We start from the raw sequence: 27,413 nt of genomic DNA on the forward strand, positions 1-27,413 counted from the left end.
ATTTCCTTTACAAGTACTTTACTTTCCATACCCGACCAACATGGGTAAATTATAAGTATTTCATTGTGTCCTTTCTTTTACAATGTGAAACCCTTATTCCAACGAATGCTGGGCTTGGCTCAGAGCTGTTTTAATTGAACTGTTGAAAATGTCATGAGGCCAGTTAACTGTTTACTCACCTGTTTGTTTGAAGTTCCTAATCAGTTTTGATAATTATAATTCTCCTTTGCTGCAACAAGTTGCTGCACCTCAGTTTTGACTTTTATTATTTAATATCCTTATATTTTACGATCTTACTATTGGTGAATAGTGTTTAGCTGCTCATTTGAAGTTTATTTGAACCTATGAGAGCTCCTTAGCTACCTCACAATCGTCTGTACACAGTACTCCCTCATCATGGTGTATTGTCTTCCTGGCAAGCACTGAGCTTCAGGGGATGACTGGGGAGCCCACTTCCCCAAGTCTGGTGCTGGGTTGCTCCAGACTGTGTGTGTATGTGGGAGAGCTGAACTTCTGTCTTGCTCCCTCACTTTGGAATTCTAGAGAGAGTTTGTAGCAAGCTTTACATTTAGGTTGCCTAACATTTTCCATTATAGAAGTTTTGTAGGGCTTTTATGAGAAGCTCTCGCACCTCCATTGTAAACAGCAGGCCTTTAATATTCTGCAGGGACAGAGCCTTGAGGCTAGAGACTTGCCTTTTGCTTGTCCCATGATATTAATTTTAGGGTTCACCCGGTTATAAAGTGTTAAAATTGCCATTTCTTTTCTCTGCTTTCATTTCTCAGAAAAATGTTAGCAGTCTGTCAAAATAACTAAAGACATGAATGTTCTAAAGAGTGAGGCCCACATGGCCACTGCTGCATTGGAAACAGCTGTAGTATCTGTAGTGTGTGTGACGATGTGGACTGAGCCAGGCTCCCCCTCCCTTTAACCTCCCCATCACCCCCATTCCAAGCACTTGACTTCAGCCATTTCCACCTCATGTAGAGCAGGAGCTTATCCAACTTTTGGGGGAGATGACAGAGTTTGGGGCTTGATGTTCCTGTGCAAAAACTGCCGTGTTTCAGTGCACAGCATGAACATGCAGGATGAACATGAAATGAAGGCAACTGTAAATCTATCATTTCCTAAGTTTTGAGAATATGACTTTGCAACCTAAATAATTTTCTTTTAATGTAGGGTGTTTTTTTGTGTACTATTAATCTTAGTACAGTATATGAGAAATATATTGCAAGACTTAATTGGCAGGCGGGTATATGAAGAGTGTATTTGCTATTCAGTTCTGCATTTGTTGCAATAACGTGATCTGATGCCCCTAAGTAAAATTAAATTGTTGGCATTTATAAGGAAAAAATGCAATGAAAGGTTTTGTTAATGAATGGGACAAAGCTCAATTGTTAAGAGACTGTTGCCTTGTTCAGAAAGACTGGAGGAAACCTCAGCCAAACCTTCACTATTGTATTTGCATAGTTCATGATGCTCAACTTTGAAAATATTTTAATGTCTGCTTCAAGATGAGCTGAGGAATAATTTTTTCAAAAGCTCTTAAGTGATTTAGGAGCCATATGGGTTTAGAAAATGGGGCTCAGGCTCCTATCTCATTTAAGTGCTTTTGAAAATGATACTCTGGAGCTTTTAATTTTTTGTACTATTTGCAGTTGGGAGGGTAAAATAAATGACTAGCCTTTCTCCTCTGTGGATAACACACTATATTCTCTGTTGTTTTTCTTTCTCTAGGCACTCAGTGTTACCGAAACTCTGATCAAACCTTTGGAAAAATTTAGGAAGGAGCAGCTAGGAGCTGTAAAGGTTCGTCTCAAATTTATTTGTTTGCCCTTTTTTAAAGAGATGAGTTTAATTTCTCTATTTGGTCAAAGTATCCTCATGACACCAATTTGGCAGCGCACAGAGAAATGCTGGTATTTATATTTTTTTATGTGCCAATTTTTTTCTTTGGGAACTTGGTTCAGAAATGAATGGGAAATATGCCGTGAGAGGGGAGGAATGTGTCCTTTTCTCTCCTTCCCCCTCCCCCCTCCCTTGTCTTTTCTGTCTTGGATAAAAGAAATGCCACAAAGAGCATTCTCGTGTTGCTAATGGATGACCATAATCTTCTGCTGTACGTCCACTTACTTGCATATTTAAAAGCCTGCTACATGTTAACTACCTCAAGAATTTATCCTCATACCCTTTCTTCTTATATTTCCCATTGTTGAAATTAGAACTGATAACTCTTTATTAAAAATAAAATTATTCCAAATTGTTTAGGGTAATGGATTGGGAGGGTGGGTAGTTTAGAGATTGGCTTGTCTCAGCCTGCTCCAAAGAATTCGTGATTCTTTGTGATTAAGGATGTCTGTCTCTCCTGTCTGTATCATATTTATTTTCAATAATGAAGCCTGAACACTATTAAACCATTCTTTAAAGACATTCTTTACAGATGGAAATAGTAGATACAGAGTTTACCTCCTTGTAGCTTTTCCTCCTAAAGACAGTTTTTAAACTCTAACAAAAAAGCCCTAAGAGAAACTCCTTAACACTCTCTTCCGCTGTGTACATTTCCAAAACTCACCTTAATAAACTGTGTAATCGGTCTGCAGATGTCAGAGCTTGACCCTTTTGAGGTTTCACTTGTAAGTGGTATCTAAAAAATACAGGGAAATTTCAATTAAGGTTTAAAATGCTTAAATCTCCCTTACCAGGAACACAGGCATGGTGAATTTTCGAAATAGTTTCTAATACCGAAAACACTTCTAAAACTTTTTCTTCTACAGCAATTGCAGCAAAATGCAAGAACTTGCAAGAAGCCAAATTGTCTGTAAAAACCCCTCCTGAGCCAAAATCTCACCAGCCAAAAGTTAGTGCTTCTGTAATACAATAGGTCCGTTTCCTCCTGACTGAACTTTGGTTGCTGAATTTTTCCATCAGGAAGGTAAAATTCCACTCTGTTCAGCACCAGAGTGAAGAGCTTTTTCTCTTTTATTGAGTCTCTAAATGTTGCTTCCTGATTCACTTTAAACTCAGAACAAGAATACCTCTTCATGGTACACGAGGGGAAAATGTTCTATCTTGGATCGTAAACAATTAAAACAGAACATCAGTTCCACCTTCGCTTAATCTTCTGGGGCCATGAGAGTTTTGTCAGAGCTCACAAGCTTCGAAGGGTTTTTGTCTAGCATATTTTAAAAGTTGTCTCAGTAATTGGGCCTCTTCTAAGGCAAAAAAACAACAAGAAGTTAGTGGTCCCATAGTTAGCCCCTGACTGCCAAAGGGTATTGCTGTCTTTTAGATGAGAGCTCGTTATCATTTATGAATTAAAAATCATTAAAAATCCCATGGCACTTTTCACCAGTGTTTCACCCTTCTGTCCTGTCAACTGGGTAACTGCATTCTGCCCCCCTGAATTTCTCAATACAATTTCATTTGGATACATCATTCCTCACTTCCTGTCTCAACCTCTACAGTATTACTGTGCACTGTTAAACAGAGAACATGTTCCATCCTGGAAGTGGCTGGACTTCAGTTGTGGCCAAAAGGATCCCAGTACATAAGATTTGAGAAATGCTTCAGGATTTTTTTTGGATGAAAAGCTCTGTATAAGTTCAAGGTCATGATAAATATATGAACTGTATCTATAAACACAAAAAGGCTTTCTTCAAGGGAATTGAAACCTGGGTCTCTTAACATTATCAAAAGGGTAATTTCTCCAAAAGCATAATAGCAACATAGATTACCTTGGGCCAAGTTTTAGGCTTTTACTCCATTTTTGTGCAGTCCTTATTTAGGCAAACCTCACATTGACTTTAAATAGTTTTACCAGTGTAAGGACAAAATAAAAATTGTAGGAACTTCAGGATTTGGCCTCTTGATCTAGAATTTTAAATATATTTAGAACAAAACATCTTCTATATTAAGTACTGAATAGTGCTAAATTTTAAGCTTAAAGCAGTTTTATGGAGATCTGAAGAATACTTTTCAGGAATTTTTAAAAAATATCCAGTATAATGGAAGCACTGAAACATTAGCTATGGTATTGGAAAGATAACATTGCATAGTATCAACATCTCCAAGTACAGTTAGAACTGTTACGTCTGAATCTAGAACAGTAAGTATATTTGCTGTAGGAAAAATGCACATGCTCACTACAAAAAGCAAACACTGAATGTTTAGTTCACCTTAAATTACTGCTGCTTAATATTAAACAGCATCACAGTTGAAAAAAAAAACCCAACAACAGCCTGAATTTAACCAGAGTACAGTGGGGTTGTGCATATGGGGAAGGAAGTATCTTTTTGGCAAACCACAAATTCTTAAGCACTCACTTTAATATAATATGTAAACACAATGACATCTTTATCCTCTTTCTTTTCCCCCTCCGTGGCCTCCCATGTGCTAATCTCACATAGTCTATAATGATGCTGAAACCATTTATTATATTGTTTCACTTCAGTAATTTATCAGTTTGGTTTTGGCTTCTTCCTCTCTTTAGAATTCAGTTACATGTTTGGGCTTGACTCTGGTAAAGGATCTGATTGACCCAAACACATCATCATCATCATCATCATCATCTTTAATTTTAGATGAGTTTAATTAAAGGGACGATGTCTAGAATAGTGGTATGCTTAAAGAACCCCATGAGATAGGAAACCTACATTCTAGGTCTAACCTAGGTTTTTTATTAACATTACATTTTGTAAAACCTTGCTTGTGAACAGGTCCTAAACAGATTAAAAGTGTTCCTTTTCAAATAAGACAAAGGTTTCCTCAAAGTCATTCAGCTCAAGGAACAGAATATCATCTGGTGTCATTAAGAACAAAGCAGAAAGAGTGTAAGAGAAAATGTAGTGAGTACTTCAGTGAGTAGATCATAACCAATATGTCTTTGATATAATAGATGAGTGGTTCTCAAACTTCATTGCACCGTGACCCCCTTCTGACAACAAAAATTACTACATGACCCCAGGAGGGGGGACCGAAGACTGAGCCCTCCCGAGCCCTGCCGCCTGAGACCCTGGGCAGGGGGAGGGGCAAAGCTGAAGCCAAGGGCTTCTACCCTGCGCTGGGGGCATGTAACCTTAGCCCTGGGCAGTGGGGCTTGGGTTTCAGCCCCAGGCGGTGTGGCTTGGGCTTCAGACTTGCTGGGGCCCAGGGCCAACACCAGCATTGGTGACCCCATTAAAATGGGGTCACGATCCACTTTGGGGTCCCGACCCACAGTTTGAGAACCCTGTAATAGATTGTTTTCAAAATAATATAGGGTGATAGGAAATTTGAATTCAATTAGCATCTTGTGGTAAAGAACCTGTTATCATTAGAATTTGATCCCAATATTATATTATTAAATTTTAATTTTTACTACTCCTATAACAAGACAGCACAAAAATTGTTCTGATTGCCAGTTGCCCTTGTCTTGACTTGACTCTATAATTAACTGAATCAAGAAAAATAGAAATGATGAAAGGGAAGGATTGTTCTGAAATTGTTTCTGCTACATTAGACCTATAGAATCATATTTCCAACAAATCTAAAATAACTAATACTTAGGCTGTCACTTTTGTAAATGCAGCATCCAAAATACTGCAAAATTTTGATTTGCATGTGTAGATGGCATTTGTGCACACAAATCTAATAGTTAAATTGCTCCTGGTTGCACCTAATTCTGAGATTCAGGAAAAAAAATATTGGCTGTATATACCTGAGCCACAGCCCACTGAAGTCCATGGAAATAATTAAGTAAGCTGTGGATTACGTTGTGTATTAGGAAAAAGACCTATACAGCCATTGAAGGTAGTCAGGATATTGCACTGCCTTAAACATTCCAAAAAGGTCAGTCAATTTAATAGAAAATGAAATGGTGGGCATGACCAGTGGCATCAAGGACTTCAGGGGTTGTTTAATATTGAATTTGCAGATTCCTCAAGTTAGTGCATGATTTTAAAATGTCACTGAATGCTTCTTAGTCCCCCGCTTGCCCTCCCAGGAAATACAAATGAGCTAATGAGATGAGACTTTAGTGGGGACTGTAGGAAGTAGTTCTGTAAGGTGCAACGGGGCATAGATTGAACTACCTGTCTGCTTTTTTTTGAACAAAAGGTCTAAGATTTTATGAAGAGACTTTCAAATACACTTTATAAAAGTACTTTTATCTTTTTCTGTGTGTTTTGCAGGTTTTTAAGGGGAGATCCTCCCAAGCTTGAGGGGCAGTATAGGAGAAAGCACAAATGTGATTGTTAAAAAATTTAACAAGTGGGCTACAGAGGCTGGCATCATGGGCTGATGGAAGGCAAGAGTCAACATTTCAATAGCAAATGAGAGATGGAGAGGGGATAGACCCTGAAAGGTCATGAAAGAGAAGACAAGTAGCTTATGTTTGATGTGATAGGGAAAGGAGAGCCAGTGGAGGAATGCAAAGACAGGGTGATAGGGTCAACATTCTGAATTGATATGAGCAAGGTTAGACTGTGTTTGTCAGGGCAAGAGAGAAGGATGTGCAGTAATCTAGACAGGAGCTGATGAGAGTTTGGACCAGAGTTCTAGCTGATAGGATAGTCCGCATCTTAGAGACGTTTTTCAGAAAGAAGCAGCAAGGTTTAGACATACCCGAGACGTGAGGACTTAGAGACAGGTCTGAGTCAAAAGAGATGCCTAGGTTACAGACCAGAGCAACAGACAGGATTGTGGTGGTGTTCACAGTGCTGGCAGGGCTTTGGTGGGAGAGAGGTGTAGTGGGGATTAGAAGCTGTTTTAGCCGTGTTTAACTTCAGCTGGTGGCTAGACATCTATGAGGAGATGTCAGAGAGACAGGCTGAGATTTTAGTTTGGACCGGAGGACACAGGCCTGGGGTAGAGAGAGAGGTCTGAGAGTCATCAGCGTAGAGATGGTTGTTGAATTTGTGTTTATGGATGACATTTCCCAGAGGTCAGGTGTAGAGGGAGAAGAGAAGGGGACCAAGGACAGAGAGCTTGGTGGAACCCACACAGAAAGTTGAAGGGGGGGAATGAGGAGGCTCCTCCAAAGGACATGCTGAAAGAATGATGAGAGAGGTTGGAGGACTGGGACAGGACAGAATTACAGGTGCCAAGGGAAGACATGATTTCAGAAAGAAGAGCATGGTCCACTGTGTTGAAGGTGGCTGACAGGTCAAGGAGGATGAAAATTGACTATTAGTTCTGAGCTTTGGCTAGGAAGAGGTTATTAGAAACTTTGGTAAGAGTGGTTTCAGTGGAATACAAGGGCAGAAGCTGGATTGGTCTAAGATGAAGTTGGAGGAGAGGAATTCCAGCAGCGATTGTAGACAACATGTTTAATGAGATTAGAGATGAAAGGGAGAAGGGATGGCTGTGTGTGTATAGTCCCAAATCTAAAGGTGCATTTCCTCTTGAGACTCAACTGATCTCCTTTGGGTGTACATATGGAGTCCTATTTGCTTACTTTGTCTAAATTAAGCAGTTTAGTGCTTTTACTCATATTAGACGCATTGACTCTGCAATGCTGTTAGAGAGTCAAATGGATTCTGTTCTGGCACATGCATAACAAGATTGTTAAATAGGTTTTAGTTGCACAACTTAACTTTAATTCAGCCCAATTTGAGTTTGCTGAGCTAGTAACTAGGAGGGGAAAAAACACTTCCTTTGTAATCTGAGTGGATTTGGTTGGGAAATCATCGAGAGAAAATAAAATATGGATCCTCATGATAGCATTTTAGAGTCATTTTTAAGAGTATGTCTATGCTTTAAACAAAGCGTATAGCAATTTTGACATAAACATATATTTCTATCCTAAAGACTCCCACTATAGTTCTGGGTTTTGAGTTTGCTGAAAATAACTAAACGTGCACCATTCTGGGACAGAAATCTCTGATACTAGACATGTAACAGAATTCCATGAAACCTTATAAACAATTATTACAATAACTAGTAAGACTGTTGGTCAGATCCTGACAACAAAGGTTTAATAATACAACACTTTGTTCTTGTGTTGCTTTGTGCACGTGTGCATGTGTATGGCTGAGGGTACATACAGAATAAAAGATGTACAGACAACCCCAAATTACCCTACTCTAGTACTCAAACAAATAGGTTTTCCAGTGGACAAGCCATTACTGATATAACACTAGTAACTTTAAGGTGGAAAGAAGGCCACTTCTTTCTTGAATGCCCCACAGCATGATGGAGGAATTCAGCACAGAGATCCAGGCTTTAGCTCAAGATTGTCATAAACTTAGCAGTTGGCCTTTTACAACTCCCTATACCCTAGTAACACTCAGTATTGCCAAACCCAGTGATCAAAAATCATGAATCAAGCCAAACAAATTAGATTGCTTTTAAAATACTGAGTTTAAAAAAAAATAATTAATTGAATTTTATTTTCTCGTTTCTGAACCTTTAGAGTATACTTGGGTCATATTTTTAAGCTTTTCTTTACCACCATGAGGGCTAGAAACATACACCATTTTTAAAAATTAAAGATGCGATTCTCATGTAATCATGAAGCAAAGAGCAGGGGCTTTTTAAAAAAATGGCAAGCTTCATGAGATTCACAATAAAATCTCAAGAGTTGGCAACACTAAACATAGTTGTAGATTTGTTTTGTTTTGTTTTTACACTGGAAAAGCTCAGGCATTTGTTAGCATGATAGAGTTTCTGTCATTACAGTGCAACTGGCCTTTATTCAGTTTAGGCCCTCAGACAGGATTTAAAAAAATGATTTAAAGTGTTGCTTGTTCTCATTTATTGGGAGGGGGCATGGCATTTTGTTTTTTACTCCCTTACTGCTGCTGTGCTACACCTCTCACCTACAGTTTTAACAAGCGAACAGACACATTGTTCTCGTATTTTCATATTTAAGTGAATGATATTGAATTTATTGCTTTTTACTTGCAGGAGGAAAAGAAGAAGTTTGATAAGGAGACAGAGAAAAACTACAGCTTTTTAGAGAAACATTTAAATTTATCAGCTAGGAAGAAAGAGCCACAGCTACTAGAGGTACTGCTGCTACTATTTCTTCAGCAATGTTGCTGAAAATGAAGGTCTTTCCTTTTTGTATTGAGTACTTAAATATATTAATGAAAGTACCAAAAGAGCACTTAGGCTGTTGAAGGCAAAATTGCCATCAACCAAGGAAATTTGGTTTTCTTCAAGAAATCAATATCGTTTGAACATTGCCATTGTTTGATGTCTTTTGGATTAAGTGTGAATATTTTTAGTACATATACACAACACTACTGAACTTTGTTACTTTTACAGACAGTTGAAGGAGTAGTAAAGCATGAACATAGTGTGGACACACCTGCATTTATAGTAAGGTTTCACTGCATATATGCTTACACAGTAATATGTAGAATGGGTTGACAGCTGACAATTGATATGATGGAATGGAATGCTAAATGCAAAAGCTTGTTGCATGCTGATATTTTTTAAAACTTGGAGCACCTCTTTATCCAGTGATGCTACACAGGAAGAGGAAAGATTGTTGATGTCTTTATAGCTCAAGACTAACAGACCTTGTTTTTATTGGCATTCCTTCTGTCCCCTCAGTGGTCCATGATAGATTTTGTCAGTTGCTATTTCTCAAGGACCAGTAAGTAAGGTATGAGAAAATGAGCAAAGGAAGTTTGTTCGAGCCTCTGTAGACAGAAGGGTTACCTTACATTAGGAAAATCTCCCAGAATTCTTAATTTTCTGTTTAGCTTCTACATGCTTTACATATATTTAGCAGCACTTAAAAGTCCCCCAAATGTAAGGTTTTTTGAACAAAATGTTCCCATCAGCCTCGTTCATATAAATCATTTTCACAATCAGCCAGTTACCTAATAATTTGAGCACCCAGCATGTATTTGCATTTTATCAGCATATTGACTCTGCATGTTGTGTTACTCAGAAAGTTAGGCCCTGGTTTTGCAAGTCTCCGTGTACTTAACTTTGAACTGGTGAGTAGTCTGATTGAAGTCAATTGGAACTACTCATGTGCTTAACTTTAAGCATGTGCATAAGTGTTTGTAGGATCATGGGTAGAAATTGTTCTTACCAAATTGATTAGATACCATAGAAAACTTGGTACAGAAAAATGAAAGTGTTATTTTCCACCTTTTTATAGGCCTGTAATGGGGCATATCTCAAGGTCAGGAAACTTGTAAACATCTAAAACAGAGATGAGATACCACATGAGTGGAAATGCAGAATACTCCAGAGAGAACAGCCTCAGAGCCATTTTGAACAGAGGTCTAGTAACAGTATCAGCAGCACTTGTTCAAAGTATAGAGAAAGTAAAAGTAGATGTATTTAATTTTCTTTACTGAATTTTCAAATACAAAGTTCACTTACAACAATTCCTTCTATTATAAATTAAAAATATTCTTTAAAACTTGTCAGTTATATCTAACTTCTCATTCCTGTTTTTAGAAATGTTAGAAAACAGAATACTAAACATTTTAACAGCCAAAGCATGCTTTTCTTTAATGCCTATAGGACTTAAAATGGAAAAAGCTTTTGCACAAGCTTAGGAAACATGTATGCATAAAATTGATGGAGTTGGCTACTAAATTAGCCATACACTTGGCTTTCTGTGTCCTTTCCTTTATGCGTACATAGTATGCATTTAAATGAGATAGTTTAAAAGTGAACTTGACAAACCAAGAAAATGTGCTATGTTGTGGTGGAAGCTATATTACTGTGGGAGGGCTCCTGCCTCTGTCAATGTAGGATTGTTCCTGAAACTATAAGGCATGTTGCAGGTATTGTTTGTACAGCACCTCTGATGTACAAACAACATACAGTACCCTAATAAAGTCACAGTTCATACCTCAGAAAGTTTAGGGATATAATCCTTCATTGACAGGGGGATGGACTAGGTGTCTGTTATAATGTGTAGTGCCATCTGGGGCCTTTAACACTAAAAAAATAATAATAATAATAGAGAGCTAGACCTTGGCTCCACCTGGGTAACCTTAGTCCTAAGGGGCAGGTGCCTCATGGGACATAGATAGTAAACCCCATCACAATCACTTAAGAGAACCTTTCCATATCTACATCCTATGATTCTAAATGGCTATGTATTGCATACAATGCATTATAGGCATGACTAATTTTACAAACCATACATAAATTGTATTCCATGCATAAATTAGGTTTCTAGGTACTAACCCACTTATTTTTAAACCTTTTTCCTTAATGTTGCAAACATGCAGATGACTTCAGTGTGTGGTTCTTTTTTAAAATGTGATCATTCAATATGTGTGTCTTCATTCACAAACTATTGGCACAGAGCAATAGAGGATTGATTTTTATTTTTGTTTAAATACAAAACATTTTGAAGCTATTTTTGACTTATGGTCACTTCACAGCACAGTAGTTAATGTTGTACCAGAACCATGTTTTGATATTCTTTTGAGCTGGAGGTTATGGTAAGTCTGGGTTTTCCCTTTCTTTTCCCTTCCCTACCCTTTTTTCCCTCTTTCTCTGGAGTTTGCACTTTTGGGGGATCTGAGGCTTTTATGGAATTCCTGGAAGGCAGTTGATACCATTTCACAGAGGAGGACTTCAGTAATGATCATTTAACAATTGGAATGACACTGTCCTTTCATCAAATTTATTTTAATAAGGGGATGTTAGCCATTGTTCAGTTCCTCTTCAGTTGAAGACTTGGCTTGGACACCTGTATCTTTATTAATAACCTGTACTAATTTCCTAACAGCATGAAGCAGTATTCGTGCTGGTATAGGAATGAATGGTAGCTAAAATGTAATTAGTACATGAGATCAGTATGACATTGGCACTTTATAAAAGCTAAAATATTAATACATCTGCCTGGGTTAGAACTAAGGCTACATATTTTCAGTATTTTGTAGGCTGTATGGTTTGTTTAATACCCAAGATAAAGGTATTATTCTTTTAAACTGTCTTTTATTGCTAGTGGTACACAGTACGGATGCCTGTATAATGCATCAAAGAAACCCTTGACAAATAAGCAAGTAAGATAGGGGCCAGATTATCATCTTACTTGCCATCACAATTCATACATGTTCAGGATGGGCAGGAGAGGAGGAGATGAAACCTTCCAGAGGTTTCAGAGCAACAGCAGTTTTTTGGGGGTGAGGAGCAATACAGACAATGACAGAGAATCTTCAGCGGTAACACTTCCACCCAGGGTTGAATGGAAGCATTTCACATCTCTTAGGTATGAGTCGTCTTATCACCTCTGTGTCCCTGCAGGGCCCTCTTGTGTGATATTAAATAATCAGTGTAAGTTTGCACCGACATGTTTGTGATCTGCATTGCAATTATAATGAAATGTCACGTGAGTTTCCAAAAACACTCCACCTTCTGAAACAAAACACAATCAAGCAAATGGTAAACGGCATTGCTGGTAATGTATCCAAAGTAAGCTACTGTAATGAAAGGTTTCAGAGTAGCAGCCGTGTTAGTCTGTATTCGCAAAAAAAAAAGGAGTACTTGTAGCACTTTAGAGACTAACAAATTTATTTGAGCATAAGCTTTCGTGAGTTACAGCTCACTACAAAAGGTTTTTTCCCCCTCCCTGCTCTCCTGCTGGTAATAGCTCACCTTAGGTGATCACTCTCGTTACAGTGTGTATGGTAACAACCATTGTTTCATGTTCTCTATGTATATAAATCTCCCCACTGTATTTTCCACCGAATGCATCCGATGAAGTGAGCTGTAGCTCACAAAAGCTTATGCTCAGATAAATTTGTTAGTCTTTAAGGTGCCACAAGTACTTCTTTTCTTTTTACTTTAATGAAGTCCTTCGCTAGTCCTTCGCCTAGAGAGTTTTATCACTAACCATCTTCAGCTCTGTATACATGTCATTCTGAAGCTATCGGCATAATGTCTGTGAAACCTAAAACAGCTCTGTTCTGTCTGTAGGCAGATTACCAAGTGGAGCAAAATAGAAAACACTTTTATGAGCTGTCACTTGAATATGTGTGCAAGCTGCAGGAGATACAGGAACGGAAGAAATTTGAGTGTGTGGAACCTGTAAGTACTATAGAATTTATTATATAAGAAAGCAGCACCTGATGGCTTTGACAAGGGGGAGAGATGGAGTGTAAGAGGGTGGAAAACAAAGAGGATCAGTGCTGATTTCTGCTTTCTAAGAAAACTAAGGAACTGGTAACGAAGTAGAATGACAGGTTTCAGAGTAGCAGCCGTGTTCGTCTGTATTCGCAAAAAGAAAAGGAGTACTTGTGGCACCTTAGAGACTAACCAATTAAAGCTTATGCTCAAATAAATTTGTTAGTCTCTAAGGTGCCACAAGTATTCCTTTTCTTTTTAAGTAAAATGAAAAACTATCACGTTACATATATGCAAACTCCTAATATATATAGAGAGAGACAAACTGATTTAGCTTAAAGCCACCAGTGTAACTATAACTGATCAAGTTACTTTGATGCAAGTTTTTGAGTACAGACAAGCCCTGGAAATGTTCTACAGAAGACCCTGTTAAGGGCAGAGGTGTGCAAAACTTGGCAGCTTTTGTTCACAGGGTTTTTGGGCAAACAGTTTGTTTTGATTGAATTCATAGCCCCTGAAATGTAACGTGACTAATCCAAAGAGCATGTTTCCATGCTTGGGTTTGCAGGTTAAGCTCCTATTTACTTAATTTAAAGTTGAGCCCACTCACTAAAAGGTTGAATCTGGTCCAAAATCTCAAAGTGAAATTAGTCTGAAACTACCAAACTTGGCCAGGGTTGAAAGTGTGTAAAACCAATGAGCTTCACTTGGTTTCAAGCTAAACCATAACAATGCTGACCAGGCTTACTCAAAGTTCCTGCGGGGGCTTTCTCTAAAATTTCTCCAAACCTTCACAGATAGTTGAATTAGGTTTGTAACAAAACCTTAAGCTATGCTAGTATCCTCTGGTTTCAGATGTATTTATGAAACATTCATAACCACTCTCATTATGATAGTTATTGAGAGAGTGTGCATGTGTATGGTGTTTTTCAGCAGTGTTTTTCACTCAGCCCGTGCCGCTTCCAGCAGCTCCCATTGGCCTGGAGCAGCAAACCGTGGCCACTGGGAGCCGTGATCGGCTGAACCTGCGGACGTGGCTGGTAAACAAACCGGCCCGGCCCGCCAGGGGCTTTCCCTGCACAAGCGGTGGAACAAGTCTGGGAACCACTGAGCTATGCTGATATAAGCACTGTGATATAAACTATGCCCAAAGTAGGGGGTTTGTACTGGTCTGCTTATACAAGCATATTTGAAGTGGTGGCACAGCTTGTTAGTGGACAAGGCCTTAGGTGTTTTTGCATATGTCCCCTAAGTCCTGTTAAAACAAATTAAAATAAATGAGTCTATGAGCTTACTATTGTGGTATCTAGCGATTCCATAACAAAAGCCATTTATCTTCCTGAAAGCCCAATTAAAATGAGTACCTCTCCAAATTACATTCTCAAACTTCATGCATGCTCTGGTGAACTGGTTCTTTCAGCTGCTTTTCACAACAACCTTTTCCTCTGAAGACTGGGTAAGTTGTATGTGGGAGGAAATTGTTGCTTGATTTGTATCTGAATATAGTGGAGTCTATTATACTCAATATATGCAAATTATATTCCTTTTTTCATTTTAAATTTTCACTGAGGGCGTGAATTGCTCATTCCCATCTCCTTCTTTGCCATGTAGATATTTTATGAGCCTTGCATTTTTTCAAGGGTAGTGAACCACTGTTTTGAAAATAGTTTGCTTAAATGTGGCTTCAAAGTATTGTTACATCATCAGGCTGTGGCTCCTTTTCTCCATAATACAGAGGCCTGCGTCTTTCTGTGGGATTTTCACCCTCGCTTTGCTTTGGGAGTTGCCTATTGTTTTCTTACTAGGGCTGTCAAGCGATTAAAAAAATTAATTGTGATTAATCACACAATTATCAAAAAACAGTCAAGATTAATCTCACAATTAATCACACTGTTAAACGATAATAGAATACTATTTATTTAAATATTTTTGAATGTTTTCTACATTTTCAAATATATTGATTTCAATTACAACACAAAATACAAAGTGTGCAGTGCTCACTTTCTATTTATTTTTAATTACAAATATTTACACCAGTGGTTCCCAAACTTCCGTACTGGTGACCCCTTTCACACAGCAAGCCTCTGAGTGTGACCCTCCCCCATATAAATTTAAAACACCTTTTTTTATATTGAACATTATTATAAATGCTGGAGGTGAAGCGGGGTTTGGGAGTGGAGGCGGACAGCTCGCAGCCCCCCATGTAATAATCTCGTGGCCCCCAGAGGGGTCACAACCCCCAGTTTGAGAACGCCTGATTTACACTGTAAAAAACAAAAGAAATACTATTTTTCAATTCACGTAATATAAGTACTGTAGTGTAATCTCTTTATCATGAAAGTTGAACTTACAGTGTAGAATTGTGTACTTCTGAAAGCATGCTCCACACCTTGTCTCTCTCAGAATTTGGAAGGAGCTTTAGATTCTTAAACCTGGAGTCGAGTGCTGTAGCTATCTTTAGAAATCTTACCAGGACCTTCTTTGTGTTTTGTCAAATCTGCAGTGAAAGTGTTCTTAAAACAAACAACATGTGCGGAGTCATCATCCGAGACTGCTATAATATGAAATATATGGCAGAATGCGGGTAAAACAGAGCAGGAGACATACAATTCTCCCCCAAGGAGTTCAGTCACAAATTTAATTAACACGTTTTTTTTTTTAACAAGCATCATGAGCATGGAAACGTCCTCTGGAGTGGTGGCCAAAGCATGAAGGGGCATACAAATGTTTAGTGTACCTGGCATGTAAATACCTTGCAACACCAGCTACAAAAGTGCCATCCGAATGCCTGTTCTGACTTTCTGGTGACATTGTAAATAAGAAGCGGGCAGCATTTTCTCCCATAAATATAAACAAACTTGTTTGTCTTAGTGATTGGCTGAAAAAGAAGTAGCACTGAGTGGACTTGTAGGCACGAAGTTTTACATTGTTTTGTTTTTGAGTGCAGTTATGTAACAACAAAAATCTTTGTAAGTTGCACTTTGACGATAAAGAGATTGCACAACAGTACTTGTATGAGGTGAATTGAAAATACAATTTCTTTTGTTTATCATTTTTACCGTGCAAATATTCGTAATAAATAATAATATAAAGTGAGCATTGTGCACTTTGTGTTCTGTGTTGTAATTGAAATCAATATTATTTGAGAATGTAGAGAAACATCCAAAATATTTAATAAATTTCAATTGCTATTCTGTTGTTTAACAGTGCAATTTAAAACTGATTAATCGCGATTAATTTTTTTAAACAGTTAATTTTCTTGAGTTAATCGTGTGAGTTAACTGCGATTAATCGTCAGCCCTATTTCTTACTTGTTTGATCAAGTTTAAAATAAAGATAATTTGTAAGAGACTGGAAGCAAGACAGATTCCACAGGTGTTAGTTATGTTGTTAGCCATTTTTAACAAAATAGATTCTTGTGAATAGTAGACATTAGTAAGAATATTTTTATTAAAGAAACCTTATAGTTTTTGTTTACTTGTTCTTTTAAATGCTTCTTTTAAATGCTTAGTAAAGACTAAATGAGAATACAGCAATCTTTGCTGGCAATTGGCGTTCGCCCTGCTAAGAAAGCTCTCCTGCTTGTATTCCAGGTGCTGTCATTTTTTCAGGGTATATTCACTTTCTATCATCAGGGCTATGAACTCGCCAAAGACTTCAATCACTACAAAATGGCTCTGCAGATCAATATCCAGAATGTAAGCTAAGCTGTTTTATATTTAAGCCATTTACAAATTTTTGGAATAAAAAATGTGTACTGTATATTTGGATAACTCGTTTCTAGGTAATGTGAGTTAATCAAGAGAAACTTTGGGGTTATAGTGCCATCTTCTGGCTAACCAATTATGTGACTGAATCATCCATTGTGCAATAATTGAGAATACAGCTAACCCTGCCACCCTAGTGTTCTCTAATACTCTTTAAAATATTTTCTGTCAGCTTTTCATAGTTTGCATTTAAATTCTTTCATGTTCACAGTAGATATGTTTGTTTAATGTAATTAACAGTTTATTTTAATTATGTGCAGTTGGCTGGCTCAGAGGTTTGGCAATGGAATACATCTGAATTCAGGCTGGATTGACTTTAAGTCATTACTACAGAACTACACTGTAGGTAACTGAAAAACATTCAGTGGGACAGCCAGGCTTCCTAACAATTTTTGTCACACTTGTTGGTACTTCCGTTAAAGGGGCCAAAGAAAAAATGACATGGAGGCTCTGAACTAGACTCTCTTCTTCAGAACAATACTTTCAGAAAATAATGTACTTGAAGCACTCAAGTATCGAGCTGTTTAAGGAAACTTAGACAGTGATGGCCTGTGCGACACTTGTTTTGTTGATTGGCTGTTGGTCTCCAGGGTTGTCTGGAATTATGACACAGTACTTCTAGGAGGTTACAGTCTGATTATAGACATGAATTGATGAGTCAGAACAACAGACGGTAGTGGGGAGAAAAGGCGGAAAAGTGTTACAATAATATATGGTTATGTAAGTTAACATCTTTGATAACACACTTGTATTTCCTTTTTGTTTGTGTACATCTTTTCTCCATGCTCATGAATTCTCAACTTGTATTGGGTTGCAGAGGGAATTTTTCGGTTGTGACAGTGGGCTTCCTGGAAGAAGTCACCCTTTCTGAAAGGAATTAAATGAGGGGTCTTTCCCACTGGGATTGGGAGAAGATATAAAAAGCACAGATGGCAGCATAAAAGAAGGCACCAAGGTGCAAATAGGAGAAGGATAGTAAAAGGGCATTGAGTCTGATATTGGTATTAGCGCAAAAAAGCTGAAGTAGGACAAGATAAGAGATAAGATCTGAAATATAGGCCAGGATGAAGTTGTACAGGGCTTTGAAGGTGAAGATGAGGAGTTGAACTTGAAATTGTAGATGAAGGTGACCCAGTGAGATGTTGGAAGAGGGAAATGATGTGGTCAGAGCAATGGGAAAGGAAAACAATCTTTGTAGCAGTATTTTGGATGGACTGAATGGCAGCAATATGTGTATCAGGAAATGCAGAGAGGTTGCAGTAATGAAAGTGTGAGATTACTGTTATAACTGTTGGAATTGAAAGGCTGGGTTGGATTTTCAAAATGCTCTAGGGGAAGGAGTGGCAATGCTTGGTGACAGCCTTGGAGGAGAATGGAAAGAAGAGTCAGAAATGACCCTGAGGTTGAGAGCCCAAAAGACATGGAGGTCAGTGGTGCTGTCCACTGTAAAGTGTCTCTCTATGCCGATTTAGTAATGCCAGCTCCCTGAGTGGCTTAGAATCGTGGTTGATGTAATTTTAAAGTCAAGATTGGATGTTTTTCTAAAAGATCTGCTCTAGGAATTATTTTGGAGAACTTCTATATATGACCTGTTCTATACAGGAGGTCAGACTAGATGATCATAATGGTCCCTTCTGGCCTTAGAATCTATGAATCTGTTTCACACAAGGCTTTTAAGCAGTACAGTTCATGACAATCAACCCCCACCACTCTCATCTTACCTAATGTACTGTAAGAATTGCATAAGCACATTCATAAAAGGTATTATTTTCCATCTTCCATTAGTCCATGATGTGAGAGCACAGAGCATCTCTAATTTCTGTTGCCTGGGTGCATCCTGCTGCAACTGTGGTAGCTGCATTTTGTGGCTGAGGTACTGGCTCAGCAGTCTGTCACTGTCATGTGTCCATTCTGGAGAAATGTCTCATCTTTTTGCTTCCCAAAGATTGTGAAGAGCACAGCAAGCCACAGTAATGCAAACAGCATTGATGACATTGGAATCCAAATGGGTCTCTAGACAGTGCCAGTGGGGTTTCTATCTGCCACACCACATTCAGCCACCATTCTGCACCTTCTAAAGTGTAATTTAACCTTATTTTGCCGGCGCCTCTGAGATCAGGGTATGCTTTCATAAACCAAGACAAAATCGGTTATGTGGGGTCCCCTAGAATAATAGTAGGGAGAGTAACTCCGTTTATGGCAATGTCATCTCATGGGACTAGTGTCCCAGCCTGTCTTTGAATGTAGACTCCCAATTGGCAGAAAACCCTGGCATTATGAACTTTCCAGTGCAGCCCATGTTGATATGGTCTTCAAAGGCCTGCATAACAATGGAGCAGTACCTTTTTTAGTTTACGTACTCACATGCTCCTTTAGGAGGACAAGAAAACTATGGGCACATGAATTCCAGCAATGGCCCCAGCACAGTTTGGAAACCGCATTCTCTCAAAGGCGGGATTTACTTCAGGAATGCCGCAGAAACCTCTGCCACCACTTTATCCACATTCAGCTTTCCAAAGCCAAATTGGTTAGCAACAGACCAGTAGCAGTCAGGGATAGCCGGTTTCCAGATGGTTACAGCAACCTGCTTCTGGACCAGGATGTCTGCTCTCCTTGAGTGTGTGTCTTGATGCTGGAGGGTTGAGGCAGGCTGCTCACAAAGCTTCAGAACGTAGCTTTTCTAGTATTTTTCTATTTTAAATAGCTTTTTTCTTTTCTTTTTTTTTCAATTTAGACAAGAAATCGTTTTGAAGGAACAAGATCGGAGGTGGAGGAGCTCATGAACAAAATCAGGCAGAGTCCTCAGGAACATAAAAGAGCAAATCAGTTTACAATAGAAGGCTACCTTTATGTGCAGGAAAAAAGTAAGATACATTTTTATTTTATTATTTGTATTCCAGTAGTGCCCAAAATCTTCTAAGTGCTATACACATGCCTGTATATGTACTTCGACAAACACACATGCACACACAGAGTTTCTACTCAAAAAGCATTTAGTTTAAGAAAAATGCATTTATAATTCAGTGTTCTCATCTCTTTACAAATTTAATATCATACTTAATATTCTTTCATACAGTGATCTCCAAGCACTATACAAGTATCAATTAAGCAAACCTCCAGTGAGGTAGGGAGGCTGTAATATTCCTGTCTTAGTATTCCAGCGAGGCACAGAAAGGCTCAGTGAGTTGGCCAAGGTTACATAGTGAATCAGTGGCAGAGCTGGGAATAGAGTCTTCAACTGTCTCTCAGTACTGTGCACTAAATATTTTGTTGTTGAATGTAAAGCCCTTTTATAGGAAACGTTTTGTTCTTTTTTGAGGGTGGACCCTATGGTATTCATTGTGGGTGAACATGCATTTCATGTGTTTGGTACTGGAAATTCTTCAATAGCAATGTCTCTTGGTCTGTGCTGATGTACCATGCCTCCTCGTAGGGTGAACTGTAGGCAGACATGGCGATGTGGACCGATCACCTCTTCGGTTCTTTTTCCACCACGTGTGGTCTAGGACAGAACCTCCTGTGTTAGTAGGTTATAGCTTCTTAGGCTCAACTTCCTGTAAAAAATATTGTATATAGTTTTAATAGTTTTGTTAGTTAACAGTTGTCATAAATATAAAGGGAAGGGTAAACCCCTTAGAAATCCCTCCTGGCCAGGGGAAAGCTCCTCTCACCTGTAAAGGGTTAAGAAGCTAAAGGTAACCTCGCTGGCACCTGACCAAAATGACCAATGAGGAGACAAGATACTTTCAAAAGCTGGGAGGAGGGAGAGAAACAAAGGGTCTGTGTCTGTCTGTATGCTGGGTCTTTGCCGGGGATAGACCAGGAATGGAGTCTTAGAACTTTTAGTAAGTAATCTAGCTAGGTATGTGTTAGATTATGATTTCTTTAAATGGCTGAGAAAAGAATTGTGCTGAATAGAATAACTATTTCTGTCTGTGTATCTTTTTTGTAACTTAAGGTTTTGCCTAGAGGGGTTCTCTATGTTTTTGAATCTAATTACCCTGTAAGATATCTACCATCCTGATTTTACAGGGGGGATTTCTTTATTTCTATTTACTTCTATTTTTTATTAAAAGTCTTCTTGTAAAAAACTGAATGCTTTTTCATTGTTCTCAGATCCAAGGGTTTGGGTCTGTGGTCACCTATGCAAATTGGTGAGGCTTTTTATCCAACATTTCCCAGGAAAGGGGGGGTGCAAGTGTTGGGAGGATTGTTCATTGTTCTTAAGATCCAAGGGTCTGGGTCTGTAGTCACCTAGGCAAATTGGTGAGGCTTTTTACCAAACCTTGTCCAGGAAGTGGGGTGCAAGGTTTTGGGAAGTATTTTGGGGGAAAGGACGCGTCCAAACAGCTCTTCCCCAGTAACCAGTATTAGTTTGGTGGTGGTAGCGGCCAGTCCAAGGACAACGGGTGGAATATTTTGTACCTTGGGGAAGTTTTGACCTAAGCTGGTAAAGATAAGCTTAGGAGGTTTTTCATGCAGGTCCCCACATCTGTACCCTAGAGTTCAGAGTGGGGGAGGAACCTTGACATCACCATGAACAATGAACAATCCTCCCAACACTTGCACCCCCCCTTTCCTGGGAAATGTTGGATAAAAAGCCTCACCAATTTGCATAGGTGACCACAGACCCAAACCCTTGGATCTGAGAACAATGAAAAAGCATTCAGTTTTCTTACAAGAAGACTTTTAATAAAAATAGAAGTAAATAGAAATAAAGAAATCCCCCCTGTAAAATCAGGATGGTAGATATCTTACAGGGTAATTAGATTCAAAAACATAGAGAACCCCTCTAGGCAAAACCTTAAGTTACAAAAAAGATACACAGACAGAAATAGTTATTCTATTCAGCACAATTCTTTTCTCAGCCATTTAAAGAAATCATAATCTAACACATACCTAGCTAGATTACTTACTAAAAGTTCTAAGACTCCATTCCTGGTCTATCCCCGGCAGAAACCAGCATATAGACAGACACAGACCCTTTGTTTCTCTCCCTTCTCCCAGCTTTTGAAAGTATCTTGTCTCCTCATTGGTCATTTTGGTCAGGTGCCAGCGAGGTTACCTTTAGCTTCTTAACCCTTTACAGGTGAGAGGAGCTTTCCCCTGGCCAGGAGGAATTTCAAAGGGGTTTACCCTTCCCTTTATATTTATGACAACAGTTTCATAGTTAATTAGTATATAGTTGTAGTTTAGTGAGTGTGGACCAGGGGTTTCCCCCCCATTAATCCCTAGACATTTAGCACCATCGGTTTTGCACAACGCTAAGAATACTGTACCTACACCTACACGATGGATCCAATTCCAGAAACTCCAGTCAGTTCTCCTGCCAGACCTTGGTATTCCCTTATTGAGGATCTGACTATTTACACGCATCCAGAGTCTCCAATCTGATTGAACCTCATGGTCCAATCACAACATTGTCCAGGCGTCACTTGCCAGTCTTGAGCACTGGCAGGGCTATGACACTCCAACACAGTGGGGATGCTATTCACTTGGTTACACCTCTGGTTGAATGCAGCCAGTACCAATGGTTCCACCCTTAGAGTCTGACAACTCTTACTCTGAGGAGGAATGAGTGCTGTCAGTTCCATTGATGATTTGTCCACAGCATGTCAGTTCATACAGGGCCCCCAGAGCCTTTTGAGGACCTCCTCTTCCACAGGACCCTTACCTACCAACCATGGATCCATGGTAATCACCATGGGGTCTGCTGAACTATCAGTATGATCCCATCCACTGGCCTTACTGGAGTGCCTGGGGCCCTACTGTGTGTTGGGATTCCCTCCAAGACTGCTTTCCACTTGGCTTTCCAAGAACTCAGGTATTCATTACTCGGGTATTTTTATTTTGCATACAGCTTAATTCCCTTTTCTACTAGTGTGGTCTGGATAAGCATGCTGTTTAACAATCTTGACGACTCCCCCTGCTTTATTTCTTGTACACCGTAGAGGTCCAGAATTTGAACACTAGGGGCATTGTTCTCACAAAAGATCATCTCCAGCAGAAGATTCCCAACTGCCACAGGAGAGGAAGGAATAAGAGGATTTGGAGCCACTGGAACAGCCTGTACTGCCAGATCCACACATGCCTGCTTCTTCATTCCTTCTAGTTGAAGCATTCCTTCCATTGCTTCTTCATTTCTTCTAGTTGAAGCAGTGGTGCCAGCTTCCCTCCCCCCACCTGATGGTTGCAATACCAAGAGCTGCTAAGAAGGATTGTTAACACCCTCCACATCCTGCTGAAGGAGTTCAGGACCCCCATCACACAAGTTCCTGGACTTTCTTTAGTCAGGAGCTCCCTCCAAAGTAATGCTCCCTATGGAGGCCATTTTGGAGCTTGCTGAAGACACTAGCCATCTGTGCCTCTACGCCCCAGAGGGCTGAAAAGAAATATTTTTTTCTCTCTAAGGCGGTAAAATATTTATTCTCTTCCTCCCAAACCTGAACTCTGGTGGTACAAGCGGTAACGAAGTGGAACAGACTACAACAGCCAAGACCTATTCCTTTAGACAAGGATGTCAAGAGAGAACATTTTATCTGCCAGCTTACTGTTCCTTACTGCAAACTACCAGGCAGTTATGTGGAAGTACGACTTTATTAACTTGTCAGAGTTTGCAGTCAGTTATCACCAGAATGTAGGTCCCAGTTCCAGGATATCCCTGATAAAGGGATATTAGGAGCCAGGTCATCCCTTTAGGCATCACTGGATGCAGGCACCTCAGTTCATGGTGACCTCGGTGTCATGAAGTAGGCCTCCTGGCTCTGGACATTGCCGTAACTTCCTTGGAAAGCCCCAATAGTGGAGGATCTTCCCTTCAGTGGAAATGACCTTTTCAATGAAAAGACTGACAAGTCATTCACTCACTCAAAGACTCCCGGGCCATACTCAGCTCCTTGGGAATATACACCCTGAAACCTCACAGAAGATGCTCTAAGGCATCGCAACATAAGTATCAGCCAGCCCAGTAGCCGTTCTATCAACAGAGGCCTTATGAACCACCACGATAGCACCAGAGAGTACAGCATGGCAGGTACCCCACTGCACCACCATCTCCTCTCCAAAGCCAACTGCCGACCAAGAAGGCATTTTACAGGGATGTATGAGAGATGTCAACCAGTCCCAGCTCATCCAGTCTCCCTCACCTTCTTTGGTGGCTGCCAGGCCAATTTCTTTTTGATGTGGCAATGCCTAACTTCAGACAAATGGGTTTTGGACATCAGCTTAGCCAGCTACCTGATCGAATTCCTGTGTCTGCATTCCCCCAAACACCTTTCCCCGTCCATTTTCAGAGACCCGTCTCACAAGAGAATCCTCATGCAGGAGATAAGAAGCCCTGATCCAGGTAGAGGCAATGGAGCCAGTACCTCCTTGAGATGGGGGAAGGGCTTTTACTCCAAATACTTTCTAATACCCAAAATGACTGGGAGCTGGATCCTGGATCTCAGGCAGTTGAACATCTTCATCCGCCACTCAAGTCAGGATGATCACCTTAGTCTCTATAATACTCTCCCTAAAAATTGACTACTGGTTTGCAGTTCTTGATTTAAGGATGCTTATTTTCATATAGATATCTGCCCACTGCAACCTGCGTTTTATGGTGGGCTCAGAGCAATTCCAGTACAAGGAGCTCCTTTTCAGCCTTTCTATGGCTTCAAGTGTTTTCTCAAAGGTCATGTCTGTAGTAGCAGTGCTACCATATATTTCCCTGCCTGGATGACTGGCTCTTGAATCATAGAATATCAGGGTTGGAAGGGACCTCAGGAGGTCATCCAGTCCAACCCCCTGCTCAAAGCAGGACCAATCGCCAACTAAATCATCCCAGCCAGGGCTTTGTCAAGCCTGACCTTAAAAACCTCAAAGGAAGGAGATTCCACTACCTCCCTAGGTAACCCATTCCAGTGCTTCACCACCCTCCTAGTGAAAACGTTTTTCCTAATATCCAACCTAAACCTCCCCCACTACAACTTGAGACCATTGCTCCATGTTCTGTCATCAGCTACCACTGAGAACAGTCTAGATCCATCCTCTTTGGAACCCCCTTTCAGGTAGTTGAAAGCAGCTATCAAATCCCCCCTCATTCTTCTCTTCCGCAGACTAAACAATCCCAGTTCCCTCAGCCTCTCCTCATAAGTCATGTGTTCCAGACCCCCAATCATTTTTGTTGCCCTCCGCTGGACATTTTCCCACATCCTTCTTGTAGTGTGGGGCCCAAAACTGGACACAGTACTCCAGATGAGGCCTCACCAATGTTGAATAGAGGAGAACGATCATGTCCCTCGATCTGCTGGCAATGCCCCTACTTATACAGCCCAAAATGCTGTTAGCCTTCTTGGCAACAAGGGCACACTGTTGACTCATATCCAGCTTCTCGTCCACTGTAACCCCGAGGTCCTTTTCTGCAGAACTGCTGCCTAGCCATTCGGTCCCTAGTCTGTAGCAGTGCATGGGATTCTTCCGTCCTAAGTGCAGGACTCTGCACATGTCCTTGTTGAACCTCATCAGATTTCTTTTGGCACAATCCTCTAATTTGTCTAGGGCCCTCTGTATCCTATCCCTACCCTCCAGCGTATCTAGCTCTCCTCCCAGTTTAGTGTCATCTGCAAACTTGCTGAGGGTGCAGTCTGCGCCATCCTCCAGCTCATTAATGAAGATATTGAACAAAACTGGCCCCAGGACCAGCCCTTGGGGCACTCAGCTTGATACCGGCTGCCAACTAGACCTGGAGCCATTGATCACTACCTGTTGAGCCCCATGATCTAGCCAGCTTTCTATCCACCTTATAGTCCATCCATCCAGCCCATACTACTTTAACTTGCTGGCAAGAGTGCTGTGGGAGAAAAGCTTTGCTAAAGCCAAGGAATAACATGTCCACAGAGCCAGTTATCTCATCATAGAAGGCAATTAGATTAGTCAGGCATGACTTGCCCTTGGTGAATCCATGCTGAGTATTCCTAAACACTTTCCTCTCCTCTAAGTGCTTCAGAACTGATTCCTTGAGGACCTGCTCCATGATTTTTCCAGGGACTAAGGTGAGGCTGACTGGCCTGTAGTTCCCCGGTCCTCCTCCTTCCCTTTTTTAAAGATGGGCACTACATTAGCCTTTTTCCAGTCGTCCAGGACCTCACCTGATCGCCATGAGTTTTTAAAGACAATGGCCAATGGCTCTGCAATCACATCTGCTAACTCCTTTAGCACTCTCGGATGCAGTGCATCTGGCCCCATGGACTTGTCCTTGTCCAGCTTTTCTAAATAGTCCCGAACCACGTCTTTGTCCACCGAGGGCTGGTCACCTCCTCCCCATGCTCTTCTGCCCAGTGCAGTAGTCTTGGAGCTGACCTTGTTCGTGATGACAGAGGCAAAAAAAGCATTGAGTACATTAGCTTTTTCCATATCGTCTGTCACTAAGTTGCCTCCTTCATTCAGTGAGGGGCCCACACTTTCCTTGACTTTCTTCTTGTTGCTAACATACCTGAAGAAACCCTTCTTGTTACTCTTAACGTCTCTTGCTAGCTGCAACTCTAGGTGTGATTTGGCCTTCCTGATTTCACTGCTGCATGCTCGAGCAATATTTTTATACTCCTCCGTGGTCATTTGTCCAATCTTCCACTTCAGTAAGCTTCTTTTTTGTGTTTAAGGGATGATTGTATAGGAAGTGCAGATAGTACTCCCCAACCTCCTTGACCCTTTGCCAATTCTTGTACAAATAAACTCAGGAAAGTCCATTTTAATACCCACAATGTCTATAACATTTATAGGAACAGTCCTGGATACAGTTGCGGCCGGGGCCTACTTACCACAGGATAGATTCTTGTGATGAAAGACCTTAACATCCAACTTGACTCAGTAGTCAAATGACAGTCCAATCCTGCGTGGTCCTCAGAGGACACATGGCATTATGCACGTGTGACCCCCTTCACCAGGCTTTCCAAACCCCAAGACTCCTTGGATAAGAGAGTCTCACTTCCTCCCTACATCTGGGCATATCTTACCTGGTGGGAGAAGAGCCACAATGTTTGTGTGGGTTTCCTGTATACCTTCATCATGGACGAGTCTCTTCTAGGCTGGGGAGGGCACCTGGATGACCAAGTTGCTCAAAGTTCCCAGACTCCAGAAGAGTCCATGTGCTACATCAACCTCCTTGATCCACAATCAGTATGCCAAGCATGCAAACAATTCTTTTCTACTCAGGTCAGACAATATGACCACTGTTTATTATATAAACAAACAGGAGGGAGCAAGGTCCAACCCACTATGTTGGGAGGCAGTATGACTCTGGAATTGGTATATCCAACATAGATCACCCTTTCTGCAGAGCTACTCCTGGGCATAATGAACTCCCTAGCAGACAATCTTAGCAGGAATTTTCACAAAGAATACAAATCGGTGCTCATGTGTCAGCGGTCCAGCAGATATTTTGTCAATGGGGAATAATATCATCTTGGGACTACTTTGGCACTCAGTCAAACAAGAAGTGTGCTCAGCTTACTGCTCTCAGAACAGCTTGCTGCTGCGTCAGAGGGGATGCCTTCCTAACACAATGGTCAGGCCCATTGATGTATGCCTTCCCTCCCATTCTCCTCCTACCACGTGTTGTGCTCAGGAAGATAAAGATGG

General features: G+C 40.3%; 1 protein-coding gene across 8 annotated transcripts in view; it reads left to right on the plus strand.

Annotated features, from left to right (window-relative positions):
- The window catches only part of ARHGAP10 (Rho GTPase activating protein 10), a 259,804-nt gene that overhangs the window by 99,757 nt on the left and 132,634 nt on the right, over positions 1-27,413 (plus strand). For 6 of the 8 annotated variants that reach the window (XR_012158590.2, XR_012158592.2, XM_073341321.2 and 3 more), the window contains exons 4-8: positions 1,738-1,809; positions 8,884-8,985; positions 12,883-12,993; positions 16,623-16,727; positions 19,531-19,660. Coding sequence is in view for 6 of the 8 variants with exons in the window: in XM_073341321.2 (XP_073197422.1) it covers positions 1,738-1,809; positions 8,884-8,985; positions 12,883-12,993; positions 16,623-16,727; positions 19,531-19,660 (520 nt within the window). In the remaining 2 variants the exon portion in view is untranslated. The remainder of the gene's footprint in view (positions 1-1,737; positions 1,810-8,883; positions 8,986-12,882; positions 12,994-16,622; positions 16,728-19,530; positions 19,661-27,413) is intronic. The other 2 variants (XM_073341320.2, XM_073341323.2) reach the window with 2 other exon arrangements.

The sequence above is a fragment of the Lepidochelys kempii genome, chromosome 4 (genome assembly GCF_965140285.1).
Source record: "Lepidochelys kempii isolate rLepKem1 chromosome 4, rLepKem1.hap1, whole genome shotgun sequence".
Classification (NCBI taxonomy): domain Eukaryota; kingdom Metazoa; phylum Chordata; order Testudines; family Cheloniidae; genus Lepidochelys; species Lepidochelys kempii.